General features: G+C 37.2%; 1 protein-coding gene across 1 annotated transcript in view; it reads right to left on the bottom strand.

Annotated features, from left to right (window-relative positions):
* Positions 1–22,926, bottom strand: part of dock1 (dedicator of cytokinesis 1) — a gene marked incomplete at its 3' end in the record, with an annotated part of 157,184 nt that overhangs the window by 79,892 nt on the left and 54,366 nt on the right. The window contains exons 2-9 of the mRNA XM_079845555.1: positions 19,222–19,305; positions 18,039–18,079; positions 17,879–17,934; positions 15,460–15,556; positions 11,486–11,634; positions 9,018–9,153; positions 6,548–6,699; positions 3,644–3,903 (exon numbers count right to left, since the gene is read on the bottom strand). Of these exons, the coding sequence (XP_079701681.1) occupies positions 3,644–3,903; positions 6,548–6,699; positions 9,018–9,153; positions 11,486–11,634; positions 15,460–15,556; positions 17,879–17,934; positions 18,039–18,079; positions 19,222–19,305 (975 nt within the window). The remainder of the gene's footprint in view (positions 1–3,643; positions 3,904–6,547; positions 6,700–9,017; positions 9,154–11,485; positions 11,635–15,459; positions 15,557–17,878; positions 17,935–18,038; positions 18,080–19,221; positions 19,306–22,926) is intronic.

The following is a 22,926-nucleotide window of genomic DNA, read 5'->3' as shown; positions in this document are numbered from 1 at the left end:
GCTGAGGTAAAAATGCAAATTCACGCATGAACAGTAGAGGGCGCAGCTCTGCTGTGCTGCCATTCTGGATAATGGTAGAAAAAAAGTTTTACCAATAAAAACAAAAAATCTAGTAATTTATCATCAAAGGTCAGCAGCAAGACATTGGTCAATTAAATATGGAGGTAGATTATGCATAAAAATAGTTGTTTTATTTAACATTTAATTATTGGAGGTTTGCATAGTCCTCTGAATTTGCATTTGACTGATTTTATTCATTTTGAGGAGTACAGAATCTTTATTGTGCAAGTGAGATGAATAAATGCTCACATTTAGTCTGGAACTACAATAACCATCATGTTTACACACAACACCTCTGCACTTGTTTTTCTCAACATGGGGGCAGGAGAGTTTTTCACATTAATTTGACTGACAGCTCTCCTGCCCCCAAGTTACTTGGAAAAAGTAATATTATTACGTAACTCAAGTTACTTGTAATGCGTTACCCCTAACACTGATAGTTTTATCGCCCAGCCCTAAGATCAGAGCCGGCTCTCCCTATAAGCGAACTAAGCGGCTGCTTAGGGCCCCGCCACCACTAGGGGGCCCCCTAACTACAGATTGCACTCGCCAGCGTCGCCGCAGTTTATCACGCAAGACGCTCAATTCGCGTCATTCGCACTTCCGCGCCGCGGGACCTCCAGACGCGCGTCAACGCGCCTTTCCATTGACTTAACATTTAAATCAAATCACTCGCGCCAGACACTCTATTTGCGTTTGGTGTGAACACAGCATAACATTGCTTGCGCTATGGTCCAGCCGTCGGCCCCAGCTCTGGGCTACAGACCGCGTAGAGACAGACCCACCTCCTATGAATGTATTTTCTTTTTAATAGTTAACGTTACATGACCTACACTAGTTCTGGGAAAGAAAAAAACGAAAAATCTTTGTCTCAATAGACGCTTATTACAATAAAAAATTGTTTAATTATTGAACATTCGAGAGAAAGAAAGTAAAAAGGAAGAGAAAGAGCAATCATTTGACAGTCAAAATCAAAATGAAGTTTAAAATAAAGCTGTTAAATACAAGCTTTTTCTTATGGTCTTAATTGAATAGGCAATTAAAGATTATTAATAAATATTAATCTATATACTATTATGAAATATTTTATATATTGTTAAGCTAAATCGCCCAGACCATTTAAACCTAAAGAAAACACAGTGTCCTCTCTGAAACATTATTGAATGATGATCGATACAAGACACCTAAAAGCAAAATGGATTTGTGGTAAATTTTAGTAAAGAACACTGTAAAAAAAAAAGCAGGTCCCCAATTGAAAATTTTCTAGTGAGCGATCACATCTACATTTTTCAGTTGGCCAAATTGAATTAATGTGAATTGATGCAATTTAATTCAATTAAAATCCAAGAAATTAAATTTGGCCAACTGAAAATTTTAGATGTGATCGCTCACTAGAAAATTTTCAATTGGGCACCTGATTTTTTTTTACAGTGAATGTATTACTGTATGTAATCATAAAAGGTAAAAAATATCTCACTCCATGCTGTGAAGGTTTAAAATATGAACAGTATGTAAGAGTTAATCAACCAATAATTAAATAATATAATTTAACATTGGATTTCTTTTAATTTACCCTTAACATAATTGTAAAAAACAAAATGTCACTTTCTCAGGAGGAGCCATTCTTAAATATTTTGGTGGTCGTGGAGAAACATTTCAGGAGGCTGACACAAGTAAATATTTCCCACTGCCTTTCTTTTGAATAGTTTTGTGCGCAACTTCAACATAGCTAATTTTCCTCTTGACAATAAAATTTTTTGTTTTATAATCATAATTCACTATGTTGTCTAATTGTATTTAAATTTTAATTTAAAATTAATGTGTTTTATCTACTCTGCATACTGTATTTATTATTAATTATATTATAATCTCAACAGCTGGAGGAGGTGACTCTACTGCTGCTTCAGTAGAGCATAGCGAGCCGCATACCACTATGGCTAATGTTGTAAGTTAGCTATATATTGTTAATGCTAAATTATTAATATTTATTTGTTTACAACAAATTGACCTTAAATTTGCAAATCTGTAATCTTTACTTTTACTGTTTCAGTGAGTGTACTTTAATAAGCAGTAAAATAATTGTAGGCAATCATGTTAAAAGATATACAGATGAAATGTGTAAGTGTTAGATTGTATACAGTTGCTGGTTTGCGGTGCAATACTCCATTATTCACTGCAAGGCAGGGCCCCAAAATTATCCTGCTTAGGGCCCCCAGATTTACAGAGCCGGCCCTGCCTAAGATACATATTTTTAGATATATTTTTCTATAATGTTTGTATATGTGTGCAAAATATATATATTTATATTTAATAACAACACTGGTTGCAGGTCTTTCCTGGTTCGGTTGAAACACACACCATGAATAAAATCAGTCAAATGCAAATTCAGAGTACTATGCAAACCTCCAATAATTAAATGTTAAATAAAACAACTATTTTTATGCATAATCTACCTTTATATTTAATTGACCAATGTCTTGCTGCTGACCTTTGATGATGAAAATTACTAGATTTTTTGTTTTTATTGGTAAAACTTTTTTCTCCTGCATCCATTATCCAGAATGGCAGCACAGCAGAGCTGCGCCCTCTACTGTTCATGCGTCAATTTGCATTTTTACCTCAGCCTGGGGCTTATTATTTCAATTTTGGTATGAAGAGGTCTTTACCGTTTTATTCATTGTACAGTTTATTCATTGTACTCCGGCGTGTTGACTCTGATTGTTCGAATATTACAATTAAATAATACTTAAATCGATATGTCATCCTCAATAAACCCGTCTCCAGCGTGTTGCCTCCGATCATTCGAATATTGCACTTTAATAATTATTTAATCAACATCATCCTCAATAAACCCGTCTCCAGCATGTTGCCCCCGGTCTCTCGAATATTCCGATCTATTATGACCTCTGACCTGTAAAGCTGCCAGAATAATAATAATAATAATAATAATAATAATACGCTGTTTGTTAATTGGCCAGAGGAGAACTGGCACCCCGACTGAGCCTGGTTTCTCCCAAGGTTTATTTTTCTCCATTAGGTCACCTGATGGAGTTTTGGTTTCCTTGCCACTGTTGCCTCTGGCTTGGCTTGCTCAGTTGGGGACACTACATTTTTCAACTAAACATCGAAATAAATCTAATTAATAAACTAAATTAACCATATAAACTAAATTACTGATCTAATAATTGATCTAAAGCCCACAATGTCACTATGATAATTGAAATGAACTGATGACATCAGCGTTTTCTCCAGAATGGCTATACAGCTGAATAAAATTATGCTGCATTATTTTCCAGTTTAACACTGTAAAGCTGCTTTGAAACAATGTGCATTGTTAAAAGCGCTATATAAATAAAGTTGACTTGACCATAATCACAGCCCAACGGAGCAGTATCAGACTGAGTATGACGACGTCAGGCTAGAGAAAGTACTGATAAAAATGTAATTTTGAGTCCACAGAAACCAGCTACCGTAGTCAAAAAGACAGCTTAACCTGGATTTGTTCAGTGTCATGCACATCAATGAGCAATAACTGAGTTCAAGCCCATGTCGAGCTTTTCAAATCAGCCATTTATATCGCTACATTTCCATTTCAGACGCTGCATTAGAAGGTACTTATCAATGAGCCATGGTGCACAAGTGGGCGATGCGGGTTTCAATCCGGTCAGCATCACATCCCAATACCATTTCTCCATCTCTCCATCTCTCCACAATAACCCTGAATAAAATGGGTCAAGAGTAAAGCTCAAAATAATACGTACCGTGAATACGGCACGCAGGTTATGCAGCTGATCGATGTCTTTCGCCAAACCCGAGCTGGACCAGCGTACAAGATAGTTTTCACTGCAAGAAAAATGTAGAAATAAAAAAGTGACAGATATGAATGGCATTACTTTTACTACACACTTTTTCCCCCCTACAGCTCAGTAGCAATGTCAAGATCATAGGATTGATGCCACATTTTTAATGCATGCAAGATGCTTTGGATAAAAAAAAGCATTTGCTAAATGCAAATGTAAATGTCTTTCTCTGTGGACACACTCAATTATAAATATAGCTGCAAGCAGAAATTATCAGGGCCAAGCACAACAACACAATAAGTCATGCCAACATGACTGGAGCATCAGACCACCTGCAACAATGAGCAATTAATGAGGGGGTAACACACAGTTTCGGCCAATCTCATGTTCATATAGAGTAGTATTGCATCCTTCATATCTAAAAAAAGTCTTTAGTTTTATTATATTTATAAAAGACAGATAAGCTGTATCGACTCTTTCTGAAAACAGCCGAACTCGTGGAGGAGTGCAGTGGGTGGAGCTAAAGAGAGAGACACACACACACACACACACACACACACACACACACACACACACAATACATTCGTGGCATTATCCCTCCCTGGATAACTTTTGATTCACTATACGTGCAGTTTCACTCACCGCCTGTGGTTTTGACTCATGACTGGGAACAAACAAACACACTTGCAGAACTAATTTCTGCTCCGGAAAAACAAACTGCATTCACCGTTTCCTTAACGCTGGGTTATTTGGAAACCTGAACAAGGTTATCTTTCCCTCACAGCCAGAAACACACTTCTTTAGTGACATTGTTGATGTTGTGGTCTAAAAACAAAGCACTGCTGATGGCTCCCATAACCCGAATGAAGCTCGTTGATGGGCGCGCTCTCGCTCTCGCAATTCTTGGAGAAGTGCCCATACAAGGAATTCCATCGATTTTGATGTAATACATGGCCATACTCAAAAAAAAACTTTCAGAAACTTGTTCGAATCCTGATGGAGTAGATTTGGCACAGAAATACGTCATACGTCCAACTAATTTTTTTTTATTTTTGGCCATGTTTAGCATGAGCATCCAACTCTTTAACATTGTAAATAAGTCAGAATGCATGAAATTGCATTAGACCCCCCCTTTAAAAGACATTTTAAGAGGATTTAGGCAAAATTGTTGAAAAATCATAAATACAGTCACTAGCAATTTTATTTAATGGTTCAACAATTTCGATCAACAGGTGGCGCTGTGTCCAAATTGATATGTTGTGGTCAGAGTGAGGTGACAATGACACATGCAAAGTTTGGTGTCAACATGTCAAAGCATTGCAGAGAAACAGACTCAGTGTCATTTTGGCATCATGCCTTTGTTGCGGCGCTATAAGAAAACGGTTTCATCTATCAAAACAAAATCCATAACTTTTTGTTGGCACAGTCTGAAGATGACTCAAATTCGGTGAAAATCAGACAAATGTGTAGGAGGATGTGTCGTTTTTAAAGAAAATCTATATTGGTATCAATGTTCTCAACATGACCCAAATTAATCTATTAAGCTTCATTACAATAGGCTAATTTAATAGTTATTAGCAGTTTTAGAAATTTCGCCTGCCTGAAACTGAGTATTGTCAGGGCATGGTGCTGAAGACACACACAGTTTCATAAAGATACTCTAAAGCGTTTGTGCGTTTTTGGCGAAATTCAAATTGGCCCGATGCCCAAAATGGCCGATATGGGAAAATTGGATCTCGTATGACTCGGGATGATGCGCCAAATCTAACGATATCAAGTTTTGGCCAAACCATTCAGAAGTTATAAGCAAAAAAGCAACAACAAAAAATCTCCCGACCACTAGGTCACACTGGTATGTAGCCTCAGGTCATGGTTGTCTTAACACACACCAAGTTTGGTCCGAATACACTAAAGCGTTGCGAAGATATAGCCTCAAGCTCATTTTGGCAAGCTCTTCGACTAATTCGTTTGCACGTTATTTGAGAAGAATTTGACGAGTCAACTTGAATTCCTTAAGTTTTGTCTGCATGGCCTAAAGATGATCTGGTTAAAGTTTCGTGAAAATCAGACCTATGCCCTTGGAGGAGATAAAAATTAAAATGGACAGTTGCAAAATATTGGACAGTTGGTGGCGCTAGAGGGATTGAGTTAGAGACTCCAAATTTGCTATGGTGACAGGTCAAACTGTCCTCTATCTGTGTGCCAAATTTCATAACTTTCTCACAAGCGGTTCTATGGGCCAGTTCCAGAGAGGAAGGAGAAGAAGAAGAAACGGAAGGAACGCCAAAGGACACAATAGGTGCCTATGCACTTTCAGTGCTTGGCCCCTAATAAAATGATCATTCACTGCTGACACAAACCAATGAGAATTGTGTGTATGGCACAAACACTGTGGTTGATTTACTACTGAGGATGTGAAACGTCATGGTTACTGGTCACTCCCAAATGAGGTCGAGGCTATTGTCAAATGATTAAAATTATGATTTAGACAATATAAAAAAAAAGATGTATAAATAACAACACTAATATAATGATTTATAACTATAGTAGAAACATAATAATGAAAGCTATAATTGTTCAAAATAATGTACAAAATTGAACAAAGTACCATTTGACAGCTATGTTTAGGACGGGCATGGCTTTTCATGCAAGCAAGCCTGAGCATTTGAGTCCATGTGTGCACTGACCTGATAAACTTGGACTCAATCGGATCATATAGTGACATCAGCACTTCTGCATCTTCTCCGATCTTGCACACGACATTCTTGAGCGTGACGAACAAGCCAAACGAGGGTGTGGAGGCAAACTTCGCCTGCCTGCTCAAATCCATGTTCTGCTTCTGAGAGTGAAAAATAAACAAATGCATACAAAGCAATATGGTAATTAATCTTTCAAATGTGCTTGAGTCAAAGTCAGCAAGACTAATTGCACAGGTGTTAATCACTGTCAGTCTCAAAGAATTTACGGGCCTTTTTACACCTGGTCACTTCATGCGTTTTCTCTGGAAAAGACCAGGTGTAAACGCCCTCCGAAACTCTTTCGAGACGGCTTTAAATCCGATCACTCAAACCACTTCAGGAGTTGGTCTGAGACGCATTACAAGCAAAACTGGATAAGTGTAAATGCATCTGTTCGTTGAAACCACGTATGTAAATTTGATTAGGTTATATGACATGTTACAGCCAGATATGACAGATGAGTATCTAGCCAACGCGCAAACTGCCGCAAATGAAACTGAAAGTGAGTCGCAGACGCTCAAAACATAATAATCTTCATTAAAAAGTAGTGAGACTAATGATCTTACCAGTGCTGATGACGCTCTCTCTCCTAATGCCTTTGATCTTGAAATTAGCTGATGATAAATAAAATGCAGCTCATATCTTTTGCTTACAATGACGTCATGAACTCGGATAATGTATTAGGTTTGCGCAGACACATTTATGCGGTTATGTGTAAATGGAATTGCTTTTACAAATCAGAGAGCACATGAAGTGATCAGGTGGAAACGTGCCCTATATAACTTATGCAATCTGATAAGACTCAAGGACGGTGAACATCTGGGTAGGGTCACCAGTGCTGATGTGCTCTCAAAATGTCACCTCGTCACACAGGTTTGGAATAACACGAGTGTGAGTAAATGACAATTTTCAACTTTGGGCGAACGGCTCCTTCAACGTATTAGGATCTTAAATGAAAACCCGTGGCTCAAGGGAAGCCTGTACTCAGTGAATAACACTCCCGGTGACTCACGTTAAAGCACTACAGTGGTTCTACAGTCATTAGAGAGGCATTGTGAGAACACACAGGTCAAACGGAGCTCTTAACCTCATAGACTGTCCATAAGTATGTGTGAAGATGTATACACTTCAGTTGAAAAGTAGCTCTGACTCTTGCAACACTGGGGCTGAGCGATATCAAATATCCACAATATGTTTGCAATGGTTTTGCTGATAATATAAATTAAAGCTGCACTATGTAACTTTTCCGTCCGCTAGAGGTCTCCTATTCAAAACAAAGGTGTAGTTTGATGACGGCACGTTTGAGCACAGAATCTTGGGACATGTGGTCTTCACCTCACAGCCGGTGGAAAAGAATCGGGATAGGACTCGGGCAGAAATCATGTTCATGGATGTGATTATTAACTTTACTGTAGTGAAGCAGAAGCAGGACCGAGTGTTGTGGAGCTGAGCAAGCCCGCTGGAGCGATTGTTAAGAAGACCGAAACACACGCCTCGCGAGCAACGGGACTTTTATTATGACACAGTCGCCGGCACCATTTCCGCTTTTCCGGTCATGAGTATGAGGGAACGCAGCTCTGTTTATCATATTAGATACATCTGAGTGTGTTGAAAATGACGTTACTCTCTGCGTTCTCACTGCGGCTGCTATGACACTTGTTCACACTGCAGTGAGACTAAAGCGTTTCTGCAGAATAAAACAGGAAACCGAGGGGAACGCAGATATGACGCCATTGACAGGCGACTCCCTCACACGTCCCGGTTCCTTGGTTAAAATAGCAATTTTCTCACGATTTACAAATAGTTGGAAACATTTGGGATATTGTAAGTACTAAAATATATAACACTGGCCTAGTGGTTTTTGGATATTTTACTGAAAATGTTTTACATATTGCAGCTTTAAGCAATAATCTTGCATTTAACATTGTGAACATTGTCCTCTGATTGGAAAAAATATCTTGTCAAAAGAGCACAAAATATTGAGACTTCACCAAGCTATATCACCCAGCCATGTGTTACATCGAGCCCTACAGCAAGAAGGGAAGTGAGATGGTTTGCTCTCACACTCTCTGTTCCCATGTAAACTCTCACACGTCAGTGATGGTGTTTGAGAGCTGCGGTCAGGGACTTTTCTATGTGGTTTAGTGGTTGTTCTTGACAAAGTAGTCACACCTACATATAAATGTGAAGTAACAGTTATAATTAAAGGTGTTCATTAAACATCACAGCGGGTGGTGATGGCCAAAATAACTGCAAAACGAGGAGCTGATGCGAGTGTAATATCAGCTCTCAGGCCTTCACAATACAAAACATTGAACAAACACATTCAAATACATCAATCTAAAATAAACCACAGATTTAAAAAAACAGCATGTTTCTATTGTGCCATAAAGGATGAAAACAGTCTAATATTGCTTACCTTTTCCTCTTGGATGCGAGCTTCAATCTGCATGGACGCGGCTTCATGCGCTCGGAACAGATTGACAGTGCTGGTGAGGTCAGGATCCAGAATATTCCCGTCTTTATCTCTCACCACCAGATCCAGGTCTAAATACCTGCCAAGCACACAGAAAACACTGTAAGAAACATTTTAAAACAGACTTGGTTGCAAGAGACAAAGTTATACATCAATGTGGATGAAATCATCTGCTAAATGGCACTGGAAATATGTCAATGTAAATTGAAAATGTTTGTAACGGAAAAATAAATGACGTCGATTTTCAAGAAATATGAGGATTGTCATCTTTATGCAATCTTTATGTAAAAATAAAGACCTTTCACCCGATTAAGTTGAGAAAGACAGAGACTTGAACTGAGAACTGAGAGTTGAGCATGTGTGTGTTACTAGTGACTTTTTGACCAGAGCAGATCTATCATGTCATCTGTCCACTTGCTTCCTCCTTCAGCTAAACGCTAAAGTTAACAGGAGCACAAAAAACACTAGAAGTAAAATAAACACGTCGCTGTCATTACATGGCCTTGAATGTGTTTTAGGAGCAGAAAAAAAAGTCTGCACCGGTAGAATAACCAAATGGAATTGCAAAAACATTCTTTCCCTGTCTTCCATTGGTCAGCTGAACAGATAGCCCCGCCCCAAAACTCAAGCCATTGGTTGATCCAATGACATTGTGTAGTGGTGGTCAAAATGCTCAAACAAATTTCTTTTTTCTCTTTCTAAAAACACTTGCCCATGTAAAACTCAAAACCAAGTGTGGAAGGTGGTTGTCAGGGTGTTGCTAGGATGTTTTGGGTGTATCCACATTATTTTTAACATAAGAGCGGGATATGAATGTGCGAGGCTTCTGGTGTCATCCGCTTTCAGGTACAAAAACAGTCCGTTATGCTTCTTGATATGGCAAACTAGCATTTGTATTCAAAATATTTTAATTTATCATCATTATTATAAATACTCTGGTCTGTACCATATCCTTAAGCTTATAAATAATCCTTATAAGCTTAATACCATATCCTCCTGAGAACCAGAATGTGTGCGCGTGTGTGTGTGTGTGTGTGTGTGTGTGTGTGTGTGTGTGTGTGTGTGTGTGTGTGTGTGTGTGTGTGTGTGTGTGTGTGTGTGTGTGTGTGTGTGTGTGTGTGTGTGTGTGTGTGTGTGTGTGTGTGTGTGTGTGTGTGTGTTTTTATTTTTTATTTTATATGCATTTCTTAATTTATTTCTTATACAATGTAAAGACATTTTTGAAAAATATATGTTTTATCCCCATGTTATGCTATATCCTCTGTAGAGGACACCAGGACCCATTTATTAAGAAAATTAAAAGACACAAAATCATTTAGTGAAAAGAAATGTCATTCACCAATCAATTTTCAGGTTAAGCTTTTTTATCCAAACTTTATATAAAAGTATTCACAACTATGTTATGAAAGATATAACAAAATTATTTTATATACCATTTTTCTTTATGCAATATGTGTGTAAACAAGGACATAAATCCAATTCCCATTCTATGCAATGCATCTATTCACTGTTTCTAATTAGCATATTAATGTGTTCTTGAGGCAACATGTAATGAAAAAAGACGTGTAATAATGGGAGTAACTTCATAAGAATGTCTCGTATTTCATTAAACTATTGACACATGATTTATTTCCTCATTCACTTGTGTCTCCAAAATATCTGATATGCCATGATGTTTGTCCTGGTGTCCTCTAAAGAGGTTATGTATGAAATCAATGCCCTGTTTCATAACAAAAGTCATATTCTGATTTGAAACGTCATAACATTTCTGACAAACCATTTGAAAATCAGTCAAATTTAAATAATCACAAAATATTATCATACTTCCATAAGAATGCTTAATTTGATTATTCAGTCATTTCTAAAAACCAATGAGAGGGAGTTTTCATGGTTACACCTCCAAACATTAGGTATCTCTGCATACTTAAACTGTGACATGTATGTTGTAAGAATATAAATATCGTATACAGAGGAAAAAACTGGGTTTCAGGAGGATATTGCAAAAAATGTGGACACTCAACGACCCTTCAGTTTTTTTGCATGTTTCAATGTTTAATAGGCAAAAATCATCAGACAGCATCAACAATTAACACTTAAAGTTAAGGAATCAGCACACTGCTGATTAAGAACTTTTTTTTTTTACCAAAATGAGAGCGGATAAAACATCCGAAGCCTGTAAATCTTTCACAATGACCCTTCAAAGCAAAAACAGACCCTGATTAAAAACGAAGAGCAATACAACGCTCATTAAAAGTCAGATTTTATGTAACGGACTGCAGTCGTGACTTCCAGCTCATGCGCCCCCTGTTCTAACATAACCCAATCAGAATGAGTCAGCAGCTTGCTTGCGTTCGTGTGTGTGTGTGTGTGTGTGTGTGTGTGTGTGTGTGTGTGTGTGTGTGTGTTCATACTTGTTCCCGTAGTCCATCTTGGAGGTGACTTTCTGTTTGAGCTCCGACATCTCGTCCTGCGGGAGCGTGCCGGACAGGATCTGGGAGCGCCACTCGATCAAGTCGTAGATCATGTCTCGGACCGTGTTGAACATCTCACGCTTGTCGCCCTGTTGGAAACACTAAGTCTGTTTAAAACCCTGCAATGCATGTTAATTAATTTGTCAAAGCACATGTAAAGGCGTGAGGCTCCTAATCGCTGCAGACAAAGAGCCCTGGAGTGTTATAGTGCTTAATTATGCAATTAAAAGAGTTTACAAACTGTCAATGAGACTCTTTTTGGAAAAGGTTAAAAACAAACTTTTATTTGTACATCATGTCAGAGCTTTTCAACATCACGCCCGAGGCGAAGGTGATCAGATTTATTTGAGAAGATTGCAATGTTGCAGTGTCACAACAGATGAATGCTTGCTCTATGAACAGTGACGTGTTGTCATCAAAATGCTGATTGTGTCATTAAAGGGATAGTTCACCCAATAATGAAAATTAGCCCATGATTTACTCACCCTCAAGCCATCCTATAGGTGTATATGACATTCTTCATTCAGACGGATACAATTGGAGTTATATTAAAAAAATATCCTGGCTAATCCAAGCTTTATTTCAATTTCAATTTCACATTTATTTGTATAGTGCTTTTCACAATACACATTGTTTCAAAGCAGCTTTACAGAAAGTGCATTTCATAAATGTACATTGAAAAATGTTATAATGGCAGTTATAAACAAATGTTATAATGTTTATAATGGCAGCCCAAAAAGTGCATCCATCCATTATAAAAGTGCTCCACACGACTAATAAAGTGAATCGATGGGTTTTTGTAAGAAAAATATCCAATATATCCAACATCATCGTCGCGGCAGTTACGCTTTTTCCGTAAGTTGAATATGGAAGGTGGTCCACCGGAAGCTAGATATTTTTTTGGGCTGCCACTAACGACTATTCTAATCTATCAACTAATTTATTACAATCATTTTCAACAATGGTACTTAAAAACATTTAATTTAACTTGCAACGTTGGCCTTCCGTAGTGTACTATAAAAAAGTGTAAATGTAAACAAGCCCTTGACAAAATGTAAAACTAAAAGAGTAACAATGTAAAAAGGTGCAAATTTGTAAACCAACATCATAAAAAAAGAGAATATCAGCAAATACTTTTTATATAGAATAGTGTTGTCACGATACCAAAATTATGACTTCGATACCAGACTAAAATACCGATACTGAATCAATACCATGGCAAAAACAGTAAAAGTAATTTAATAATGTGACAAAAACAATGACAAAACAATGAATAGTAAGTTCTGTGTTAAAAAAAACCTAAAAACTCACTTGGCCGGCATGTTTCTGCCCTGCTTCACACAGAATATTAGGTCCGGCCCTTTAAGAGCTGCACGGACCAAATTCATTGTAACACCCGATTTCTCATTCAACTCTGTATAAGTTCACTAAAGACATATCTGACTGCGTTTCCCCGAATACTCGCCAGGACCTGCATTTTTACAGATTTTTTACCATTCAAACCCAATAATCCGCGAAACTGGTGTTGCAATCTGTCTGAGTGAAAGCCGCTCAAGCACTTTTCTGTTGCGTTCTTTTTCCTGAGCTGCACGTATATATTTGACTGTTCTGCTTCCATTGTTTAGTGAAGCTCACACACACGTCCTCACTCCTGCTGTCACACATCGACGCAAATTAAGAAATACTGCTCTTATTAGAGTGCTGTCATTTTTAAAGTACCGGTATACAATTTCATATCGTACCCAACTTACCCAGTCTCCTACAATTTTTGACGTCGACTAATTAACAGCGTTGATGCAGTCGATTGTATCGACCAATCGCGACAGGCCTAGATATTTTACTTTATAACGTGTTCAATTTGGATACTCTTCTAACACAAACCTATTGATTCGCTTCAGAAGGCCTTTATTAACCCCCGGAGCCGTGTGGAGCACTATTATACACTATAGCATGCAAAGCGCAGTATGTGAAATGAGTAAGGATGTCCAACAATATTCATAAAAAGTTGCCAAAAATACCCAGATGACCTACTAATTATGCCAAGATTTTAAATTGTGCATCCCGTGAGGTCTTGGGAGAAGATTTGTAATTAGTGGAGAAGAGATGCAGCTGACATGATGCAATGCTGACTATGAAGTAGATGTCATCATGCTGACCGTGTCAATTTTTTGCGTCCCAATTCGCCTACTATGCACTCTTTGTGTAATGGAAAAAATGCATACTTTTAAAGGGGTACTTCCCCGCTGGAAAGATGAATGTGTATTTAAACTGGGTCATTTATGTAGTAGAAATGTGAAATTATTTTTGAAGTTGGTGCCTTCTAGACTGAGAAAAGACAGAAAAAAAATGTTTGGCTCATGTGGATGAAAGACAACAACTCCCAGAATGCACATGCTTCGCTGCCCTACGAGGCCACTCCCAAGCCACGCCTACCGCTTACAGCTCTTGCCCACCGCGGCACCACCCCACCGTCGTTTTGATTTTTATAGTAATAAAATAATTGAGTTCAGTTAGGTTGCAATAAAAAACTGAACGTGTCTGCTCAATACAGCACGAGCCGAATGAGAGTCGCAGCACAAACACAGCAGGAGTCAGATCTCAGGGGCTGACAGACCAGATGATCGCGGAAAATTTGGTTTCAAAGCGAAATGCGCCCTTTTAAAGGGTTAGTTCACCCAAAAATTAAAATTCTGTCATTAATGACTTACCCTCATGTCGTTCGACACCCGTAAGACCTCCGTTCATCTTCGGAACACAAAGGAAGATATTTTAGTTGAAATCTGCTCAGAAAGGCCTCCATTGGCACAATGCACGTTACACTCTCAAGACCCATAAAAGGTACTAAAGACGTCGTTACAAAGTCCATCTCACTACAGTGGTTCTACAATAACTTTATGAAGCGACGAGAATAGTTTTTGTGCGCAAAAAACCCTAAATAACGACTTATATAGTGATGACGATTTCAAAACACGGCATCATGAAGCTTCAAAGCGTTATGAATCAGTGAGTCGATTCATGATTCGGACTCGCGTGTCAAACCGCAAAACTGCTGAAATTTGGCGATCCAAACCGCTGAATCGACTCACTGATTCATAACGCTTCGAAGCTTCATGATGCCGTGTTTTGAAATCGTCATCACTATATAAGTCGTTATTTAGGGTTTTTTTGCGCACAAAAACTATTCTCGTCACTCCATAAAGTTATTGTAGAACCACTGTAGTGAGATGGACTTTGTAACGACGTCTTTAGTACCTTTTAAGGGTCTTGAGAATGTACCGTGCATTGTGCCAATGGAGGCCTTTCAGAGCCATCAGATTTCAACTAAAATATCTTCATTTGTGTTCCGAAGATGAACGGAGGTCTTACGGGTGTCGAACGACATGAGGGTGAGTAATTAATGACAGAATTTTCATTTTTGGGTGAACTAACACTTTAAGTGAGTTTTGCATTGTACTGTTTTGTACCGAAACTAAAATGAGCACAGACGACCGGCATTCATTCACGGCAGCACAGTGCATGTCCAGTGTGGCACGTTTTCAGTTCATGCCTATGGAAGCTTAACTTTCATAGGAATTAATTATGAACACTCGCTTTGCTCCGTACCGCTCTGTTACCAATGTCCGTGCGGCTGTCTGTGTCTTACATCCTGTGAGTGAGATCACTCCGCTGTGGGCGGGTTGATAACATGAGGAACTAGCTCCTTCTACTGGCTGTAGTCTCTAGCCTCTGGCCAAAAAAAGCCTCCGATGACGCAAAATGACGATATTTGCGTAATCGGAGGCTTTTTTCCAGATATAAAATACAAAGCTTAATGCTAAATCGCTGGAGTAACCCTTTAAATGTGTAGAGGAAAAGCATGCCATTTTTGGAATATAATACCACGTCTCGAGATAAATGCCAAAATGCAGGGTTACCACATATAGGTCCCTCCATATCGTCGCCCATTCTCGCAACGTAGTCGTGACCTCATGAACCAGCGGAAGCTCAGTAGGAATGACCGTCTCCTTTTGTCTAAGGAGAGACAGAAAAGAAAAAGAGTGCAAAAAAACAGCATAAACATAGGCAGCACAATAAAGTGTAGGAGCTTTTCAAAGATTATCACTTGTGTGGGACACAATAGGCTGTTTAACTGCATCTCACTCTATTCACGTCAGTGATTCCCGCTTCATACAGGCTTCTGAGGTCCCGGAGTCATTCAGATCCCTTCAGCCCAATGAAAACTAATTACCAGCATCAGTCATCAAAACAGCTGTTATGAAATCTAAGCTGGGCTCTGCTCTCGATTCCAATTACTCACACACACACACACACACACACACACACACACACACACACACACACACACTAACTCATGCGTATTATATTCCTGAAACGCACTTGAAAATCCATTTTGGACTCTAAAATCTCTTATTAGGCTGGCACTGGGCTGTTAGAGCGCTAACTTGTTTTAGTAAGACATCTATGGGAATGACATTGTTAACTGCTGAGGGTGGACTCAGGGACCAACGCTGATTTAATCAGAAGTAACATGATCTACAGATACAGCAAAGGAGTGTAAAGTTTAATGTGAATATGTAACATAGTGAGCTGCCTACTGCCAGCGAGAGCAGCACCCTAAGCATCTGATCAAGAACCATCTGTGTGTAAAGGTCTTACATGGTTAAGTGGTGAGACAAAAGTTTATGGCACTTTACATGAATAGGGTACAAACCAATGTGTAAAAATGGTTCTTTTCTCCATTAGGTCACCTGATGGGGTTTTGGTTTCCTTGCCACTGTTGCCTCTGGCTTGGCGTGCTCAGTTGGGGACACTACATTTTTCAACTAAATATCCAAATAAATCTAATTATTAAACTAAATTAACCATATAAACTAAATTACTGATCTAAAGCCCACACTGTCACTGTATGATAATTGAAATGAGCTGATGACATCACCGTTTTCTCCGGAACGGCTAGACGACTGAATAAAATTATGTTGCATTATTTTCCAGTTTAACACTGTGAAGCTGCTTTGAACTCGACTCGACTCTCATTAAATAATATAATATATAGTTAAAGTTAATATTGTGTTTCTTATTCAGCAATTGAGTTGATTTATTTTCTATTTATTTTCTATGAGGTTTGCCATTTTTGCATAGAATACTGCCACGATTTGATCAACATAACCATCAAAAATAAAGGAAAAATTTGATCATTTAAAATATAAAAGAAAAAGAAAAACTATATATATTTAAAATTAAATATGATTTATAATATAATATAATTGCATTTAATAAATATAATTATATATATAATAAACAATTAATATAATTATTAAAATAAACTAAAACAAATGAATACATAACAATTAATATAGCATATTTAATATAATATAATACAATATAATTATATAATTAATATAACATTTAATATAATATTAATATATAATTAATATATAACTAATATATGATATAATATATAAAACATATTTTAAAATAAAATATAATTTATAATATAATTTAATAAATATAGTTATAAATAAAAAAATTATATAATTATTAAAATAAAATAAAACAATAAATAAATAAATAGCATAACATAATTAATATAACATAATCAATATAACACATATATATATATATATATATATATATATATATATATATATATATATATATATATATATATAATATAATATAATATAATATAATATAATATAATATAATATAATATAATATAATATAATATAATATAATATAATATAATATAATATAATATAATATAATATAATATAATACAATATAATATATTATAATATAAATATTTAATAAAATTCAACCGTAGAGACTCACAAGTGACTGCAAAGCTATACTTCACAAGACGCACAAAAGACACATGGCTCGCAATGTTTTAAGCTAATAAATTAATTGGACAATACTCTAAATATGCATTACACACTCAAAATTATGGGTAAATAATCTATTTTGTAATTAGACTAAGAGTGTGTTCACACTTGTAGCTCGGTTATCTTGGTTCTTTTGGTCCGAACCAAAAAAAGAAAATATTACATTTAGTCTTGGTTCACTTAGATGTTTTTTTTTTTTGTGTGTCTTTCTGTAAACGCTATTAGCCTACTATTGAGTAGAAGCATATTTATAGTCAACATTCCTCCTATTGAGAAACATATACCGAGTTTTTCCTTCTCCATGAAGGATACGTGCAATGCTGTTTTGTTATCTGGCCGAAATGAGTTAGTTTGGGAAGAGACCTAATGCCTGCTAAGATGTTGATAATGTTTTTTTCCATATTCAGCACAATACGAACATTCCCGAAATCGAAATGAACATACTGACCCACTGCCTTCAACCGTGGCCTCCTTCAGATGTATGTAACACGCCGGAAACACACCCTGTACACAGAAGAGTACATCAGAAAAAAACAAACAAAGGAAAAAGTCAAGTTGACGTCATGGAAGCTGATTGTACTCTGGAAGCTTTTCATACAGTCACTCACCTTCTTCGATTTTCTCCTCAGCCGATACCCTCGATACCATCCTGAGAAGAGCAAGAAATATCACAGCAGTCAGATGAAAATACCAACAATTAGATTACAGTGAGACGCCACTGTGTCCCTCCAGAAAACAATACTCTGAGATTATAAAAGACAGGTTTCATAAATCTCCTGGAGATATGAAGTGAGGCAGCGGGCATGTCCGCAAGCTATGAACAAATCATTCAAGACTAAAGTGTGTGTTATTGAGGTCGGAGGGAGGTTGTTCTGGAGGGAAGAGGAAAGATCTGATCAGGACATATCGGTGAGTAAAGGTCTTAAAATGGTGAGAGGTATGTGACTGAAATAGGTGGACAACAGGAAGCACTTTACACGAATAGGGGTACAAAATAGTGTGTGTGTGTGTGTGTGTGTGTGTGTGTGTGTGTGTGTGTGAAACTCTTCGAAATAGTAGAAGTACATGTTGTTCTTCTTCAGCAAATGATCAGCGAGAGGTAAATAAGTTCAGAAAATGTCAAGGGCAAATTAAATATTGATTTATTCCATTCATGTTTGCAACTCTGAAACAGAAATACAATTTTAGACTAAGATTGTGATTTTCTAGAAATAAATATGTAAACATTAAAATAAAAAGACAATAAAATATAAAAGACAAAACTAAAATTAAATTAAATAAAAATGAAAATATAAAATATATTTTATTTTAAATTAAGTAAAAATACACAAAATAAGACACCAAATGACACAAAACAAAAATAAATAAAATAAAATATAAAATATATATTTTTTTATTTTAAATCAAATAAAAATACACAAAATAAGACAAATGACACAAAATAAAAATTAATAAAATTAATACATTTTAAAATAATAAATAAAATAATACAATACAATAAAATAGCTGGGTTTCGGATTTTTTTCTAAGTTAACCACTCATTTAGCAGTGGCTTGGGACCAAATTTCGGTTGGTTGTTACTGATAAATACCTTTTCCCATTATTTAAATACATAATTTTTGATAAATCAATGTTTTTCTTAAGATTTTTGGTAACGGCTTAAATGGTCTAGCTTCATGAGTCAACATAATACATAATATTTTAAAATAATTCACCACTTTCATATTGATGTTTAACGATGTCACATCTAGTTACAACAGAAGGTGGTGTGTGTTTGTGCGCGTGTCTCACCTTCATAAGTCTCCAGGATGTGTACAGTGTCTCCGATCTGTAGGGAAAGCTCTTCATCACTGCGAGCATCATAGTTATAGATGGCTGGGGACAAAGAACATAAAACACTGTACTGAGACACATGGCATCAATTGCTGGTGTGTGTGTGGCTGAGGGTTATAGATGTGCAGTAATTCAATAACTAACCACACAACAAACAACAACAGCTCAACAATAAACACTGGCTCAAATTTGACACATACAAGCACCTAAAAGCAAAAAAGGTTTGACATTAATCATGTCATGATTGAATGTGTGGTTTTATAATGTTTTTATTTGAAGACTTTCAGTGAATTACGACTTTAAATTTTGTATAGCTGTACATCAGGGTCAATGAAATCTTGCCCTGGAGGACCAGTGCGCTGCAGAGTTTAGCTCCAACTAGGGCAGTGCGATATTGAAGAAAAATGCGATATGCGATATCCTTGTTAAATAATGCGATATTCGATATGCAATTCGATATTGCTTTAAGTGTGTAAAATCTATTTCTTTCCCCAACTGATATCTTTCACTTAAAGCATAACCGACTGTGTTTACATGAATACTCATCAAGACAGCCATTTTGACATAACTGTGTGTGTATTTGACAGTTCGAGTGTGTAACAAGCAACGGCTTGTGCGCACATTTCGGTGTGTGTGTCAGACAGTACAAGACTGCAAGGAGTTGTTTTTTGCAAGTTGTTGCATTTAATAACTCTTTTTAACGTCAAGGAAGTCACATAAATAACAGTCGTGTGCCCAGTCTATTCTCTGCTATATGCGTCAACCTAAAACGTACACTTTTCACAATGTTGAAGTTAGTGATGCACCGATCATGATTTTTCATGGCCGATTCCCATACCGTTTTTTTTCAAGAAAACTGGCTGATTCCGATACCGATTTCAGTTTTTTTTTTTACACAATAAAGAATGAAAGTATACATGAACAAGATGTTTATTTGGTATTTAACAGGCTAAATTGGCTTTTGGCTAATGAAAAGTCCGCAATCTGAAATTAACGGGAAATTGAATTGGAAATTAAAAGGCTGAAAGGTGAAATTAAAGGCAAGAACTGCATATTCTGCAATCCAAACAAAGATGTTACTTAAATCAGCATTTGTTTTTAAATTCAGTGTAAAGAAAAAAAAGTCTTTACCAGTGAAATTAAATAAAACCAAAGTATATAATTGTTCCAAAATGTTAAATCAAATAATGTTTAGTGCAACGAAAAAGATGCTACAGCAGGTGCTTTTTAAATCAAATTAAGTCAATGTAATTTTAAGGTAAAATAAAAGGTAACACTTTAGAATAATGGTCATTAGTTAACATTAGTTAATGTATTAACTTACATGAACGAACCATGAGCAGTACATTTGTTACTGTATTTGTTCATCTTTGTTAACGTTAGTTAATATAAATCCAGCTGTTCATGGTTTGTTCATGTTAGTTCACAGTGCATTTACTAATGTTAACAAGATTTTAATAAAGTATTAGTAAATGTTGAAATTAACATTAACAAAGATTAAGAAACGCTTTATAAGTGGAGTTCATTATTAGTTAAAGGGTTAGTTCACCCAAAAATGAAAATTCTGTCATTAATTACTCACCCTCATGTCGTTGGACACCCGTAAGTCCTCCGTTCATATTCGGAACACAAATGAAGATATTTTAGTTGAAAGCTGATGCTGAGAAAGGCTTCACACAGGCCTCCATTGGCATTCAGTACATTGACACTTCCAAGATCCATGAAAGGCACTTAAAACGTCGTTACAAAGTCTATCTCACCACAGTGGCTCTACAATAATCTTACGATGCGACGACAATAGTTTTTGTGCGCAAAAAAAAATCAAAATAACACCTTTATCCAACTTGTTCTCGACTTCCGTGTGTGCCTCCACGACGCATGCGCGAGAATATGACGCAGATCCGGCGTTCGGACACATGACCCAGAAGCGATTTGTTTACGAGCAGAGGAAGACGCGCGTGTCTAAGCTGTTGGATTCTACATTGATCGTGCTTTAGGTCTCGGCGTAGTGCTCAAAATGGGGCTTAAGTGTGTATTTCATGGATTCCCGAACACCGGCGCTACGTCATATTCTTGCGCATGCGTCGTGGAGGCACACACGGAAGTCGAGAACAAGTTGGATAAAGGTGTTATTTTGATTTTTTTTTGCGCACAAAAACTATTGTCGTCGCATCGTAAGATTATTGTAGAGCCACTGTGGTGAGAGACTTTGTAACGACGTTTTAAGTGCCTTTCATGGATCTTGGAAGTGTCAATGTACTGAATGCCAATGGAGGCCTGTCTGAAGCCTTTCTCAGCATCAGCTTTCAACTAAAATATCTTCATTTGTGTTCCGAATATGAACGGAGGTCTTACGGGTCCAACGACATGAGGGTGAGTAATTAATGACAGAATTTTCATTTTTGGGTGAACTAACCCTTTAATGTTAACTAATGTAGTTAACTAATGTTAACTAATGACCATTATTCTAAAGTGTTACCAAATAAAAATGATCATCGTATAGGCTACAGAACTGATAGTATTTAATTTCAAAAGTGCATGCATGTTCTTCTTTAGGCTACAAAAAGAAGTATTTCGGCTTTGTCACAAGTTAGTCTGTTTCGTTCTCATCCGATCCAACACGTGAGAAGCTGAGCTGAACAAACGCTCACTATCTACGCTTGTGCAGGGCGGAGAGGTAAGCTCGCGCAACTTCAGCTCGCGCAGGAAAGCGGCTCTTCATTCCCTTCAGCGTATTTCATCTCTTCCCTCAGTTCTCCAGTTTCCGTTTGTAACACACAAGTGACATGTTCGCAATGATTTGCAATATAGGCGTATGTGCACGCGGGCGCACTTCCGGAAAAATCGGCAGAAAAATACAAAGAAAACCGGTTCCGGTTTTTGGCCGCTCAACCGGTGCATCCCTAGTTGAAGTAGCCTATTAAAATCATTCAGATATTGCGTACCCTTGCGATATGCATATTGCAATATGTACATTTGCGATATTTCGATAATTTTGATATATTGCGCAGCCCTAGCTCCAACCCTAATCAAACACACCTGAACATGCTAATCAATGTCTTCAGGTTCATTAGAAAATCCCAGGTAGGTGAGTTTGATCAGGGTTGGAGCTAAACTCTGCAGCGCATTGGCCCTCCAAGGCAAGATTTGAATAACTTATGTACATTTTGTTTGTATAGATGTACATTTTGTCCTGCAAACACTTGTTTTTCCTTCTGGAAGAGTGTGTTGTCTACTTGTCTTTGACAGACAGAGTGTACTGCCGTGTTCATCTGTCGGGCAGGAGGAGCAGCTGTGACGCTCGTGCGGTGATATGTGCCGTGGTGTTTCTCAGCGACCCTGAACAGCCACACAACCCCCTTGACAGAGAGACAGTAGAGGACGAGAAGAGCGCGACAGGTAGAGAGCGAGACCTGTGAGGGTTAATTACACACAGCCAGTCTCTATTTCGGTCTCTGTCAAGACTCTCACTTCTTTCTCACACATGCTGTTTCTCTGTCTTTCTCTCTGGCAACTCAGAGTCTCTCAGCAGAGTGTAATTAAAGAATATTCTCAGTGTGGGCCTTTTCAAAACACACACACACACGTACATCGTTTCTCTTTGTAATCTCTCCCTCCATGGTTATTTATTTTTTACATGAATCTAAATTAAACACCTCTGCA

The sequence above is a fragment of the Gobio gobio genome (genome assembly GCF_949357685.1).
Source record: "Gobio gobio genome assembly, chromosome: 20".
NCBI classification, from domain to species: Eukaryota; Metazoa; Chordata; class Actinopteri; order Cypriniformes; family Gobionidae; genus Gobio; species Gobio gobio.
The sequence above is the reverse complement of the archived record's forward strand: the minus strand, read 5'-3'. Positions and strand labels throughout refer to the sequence as shown.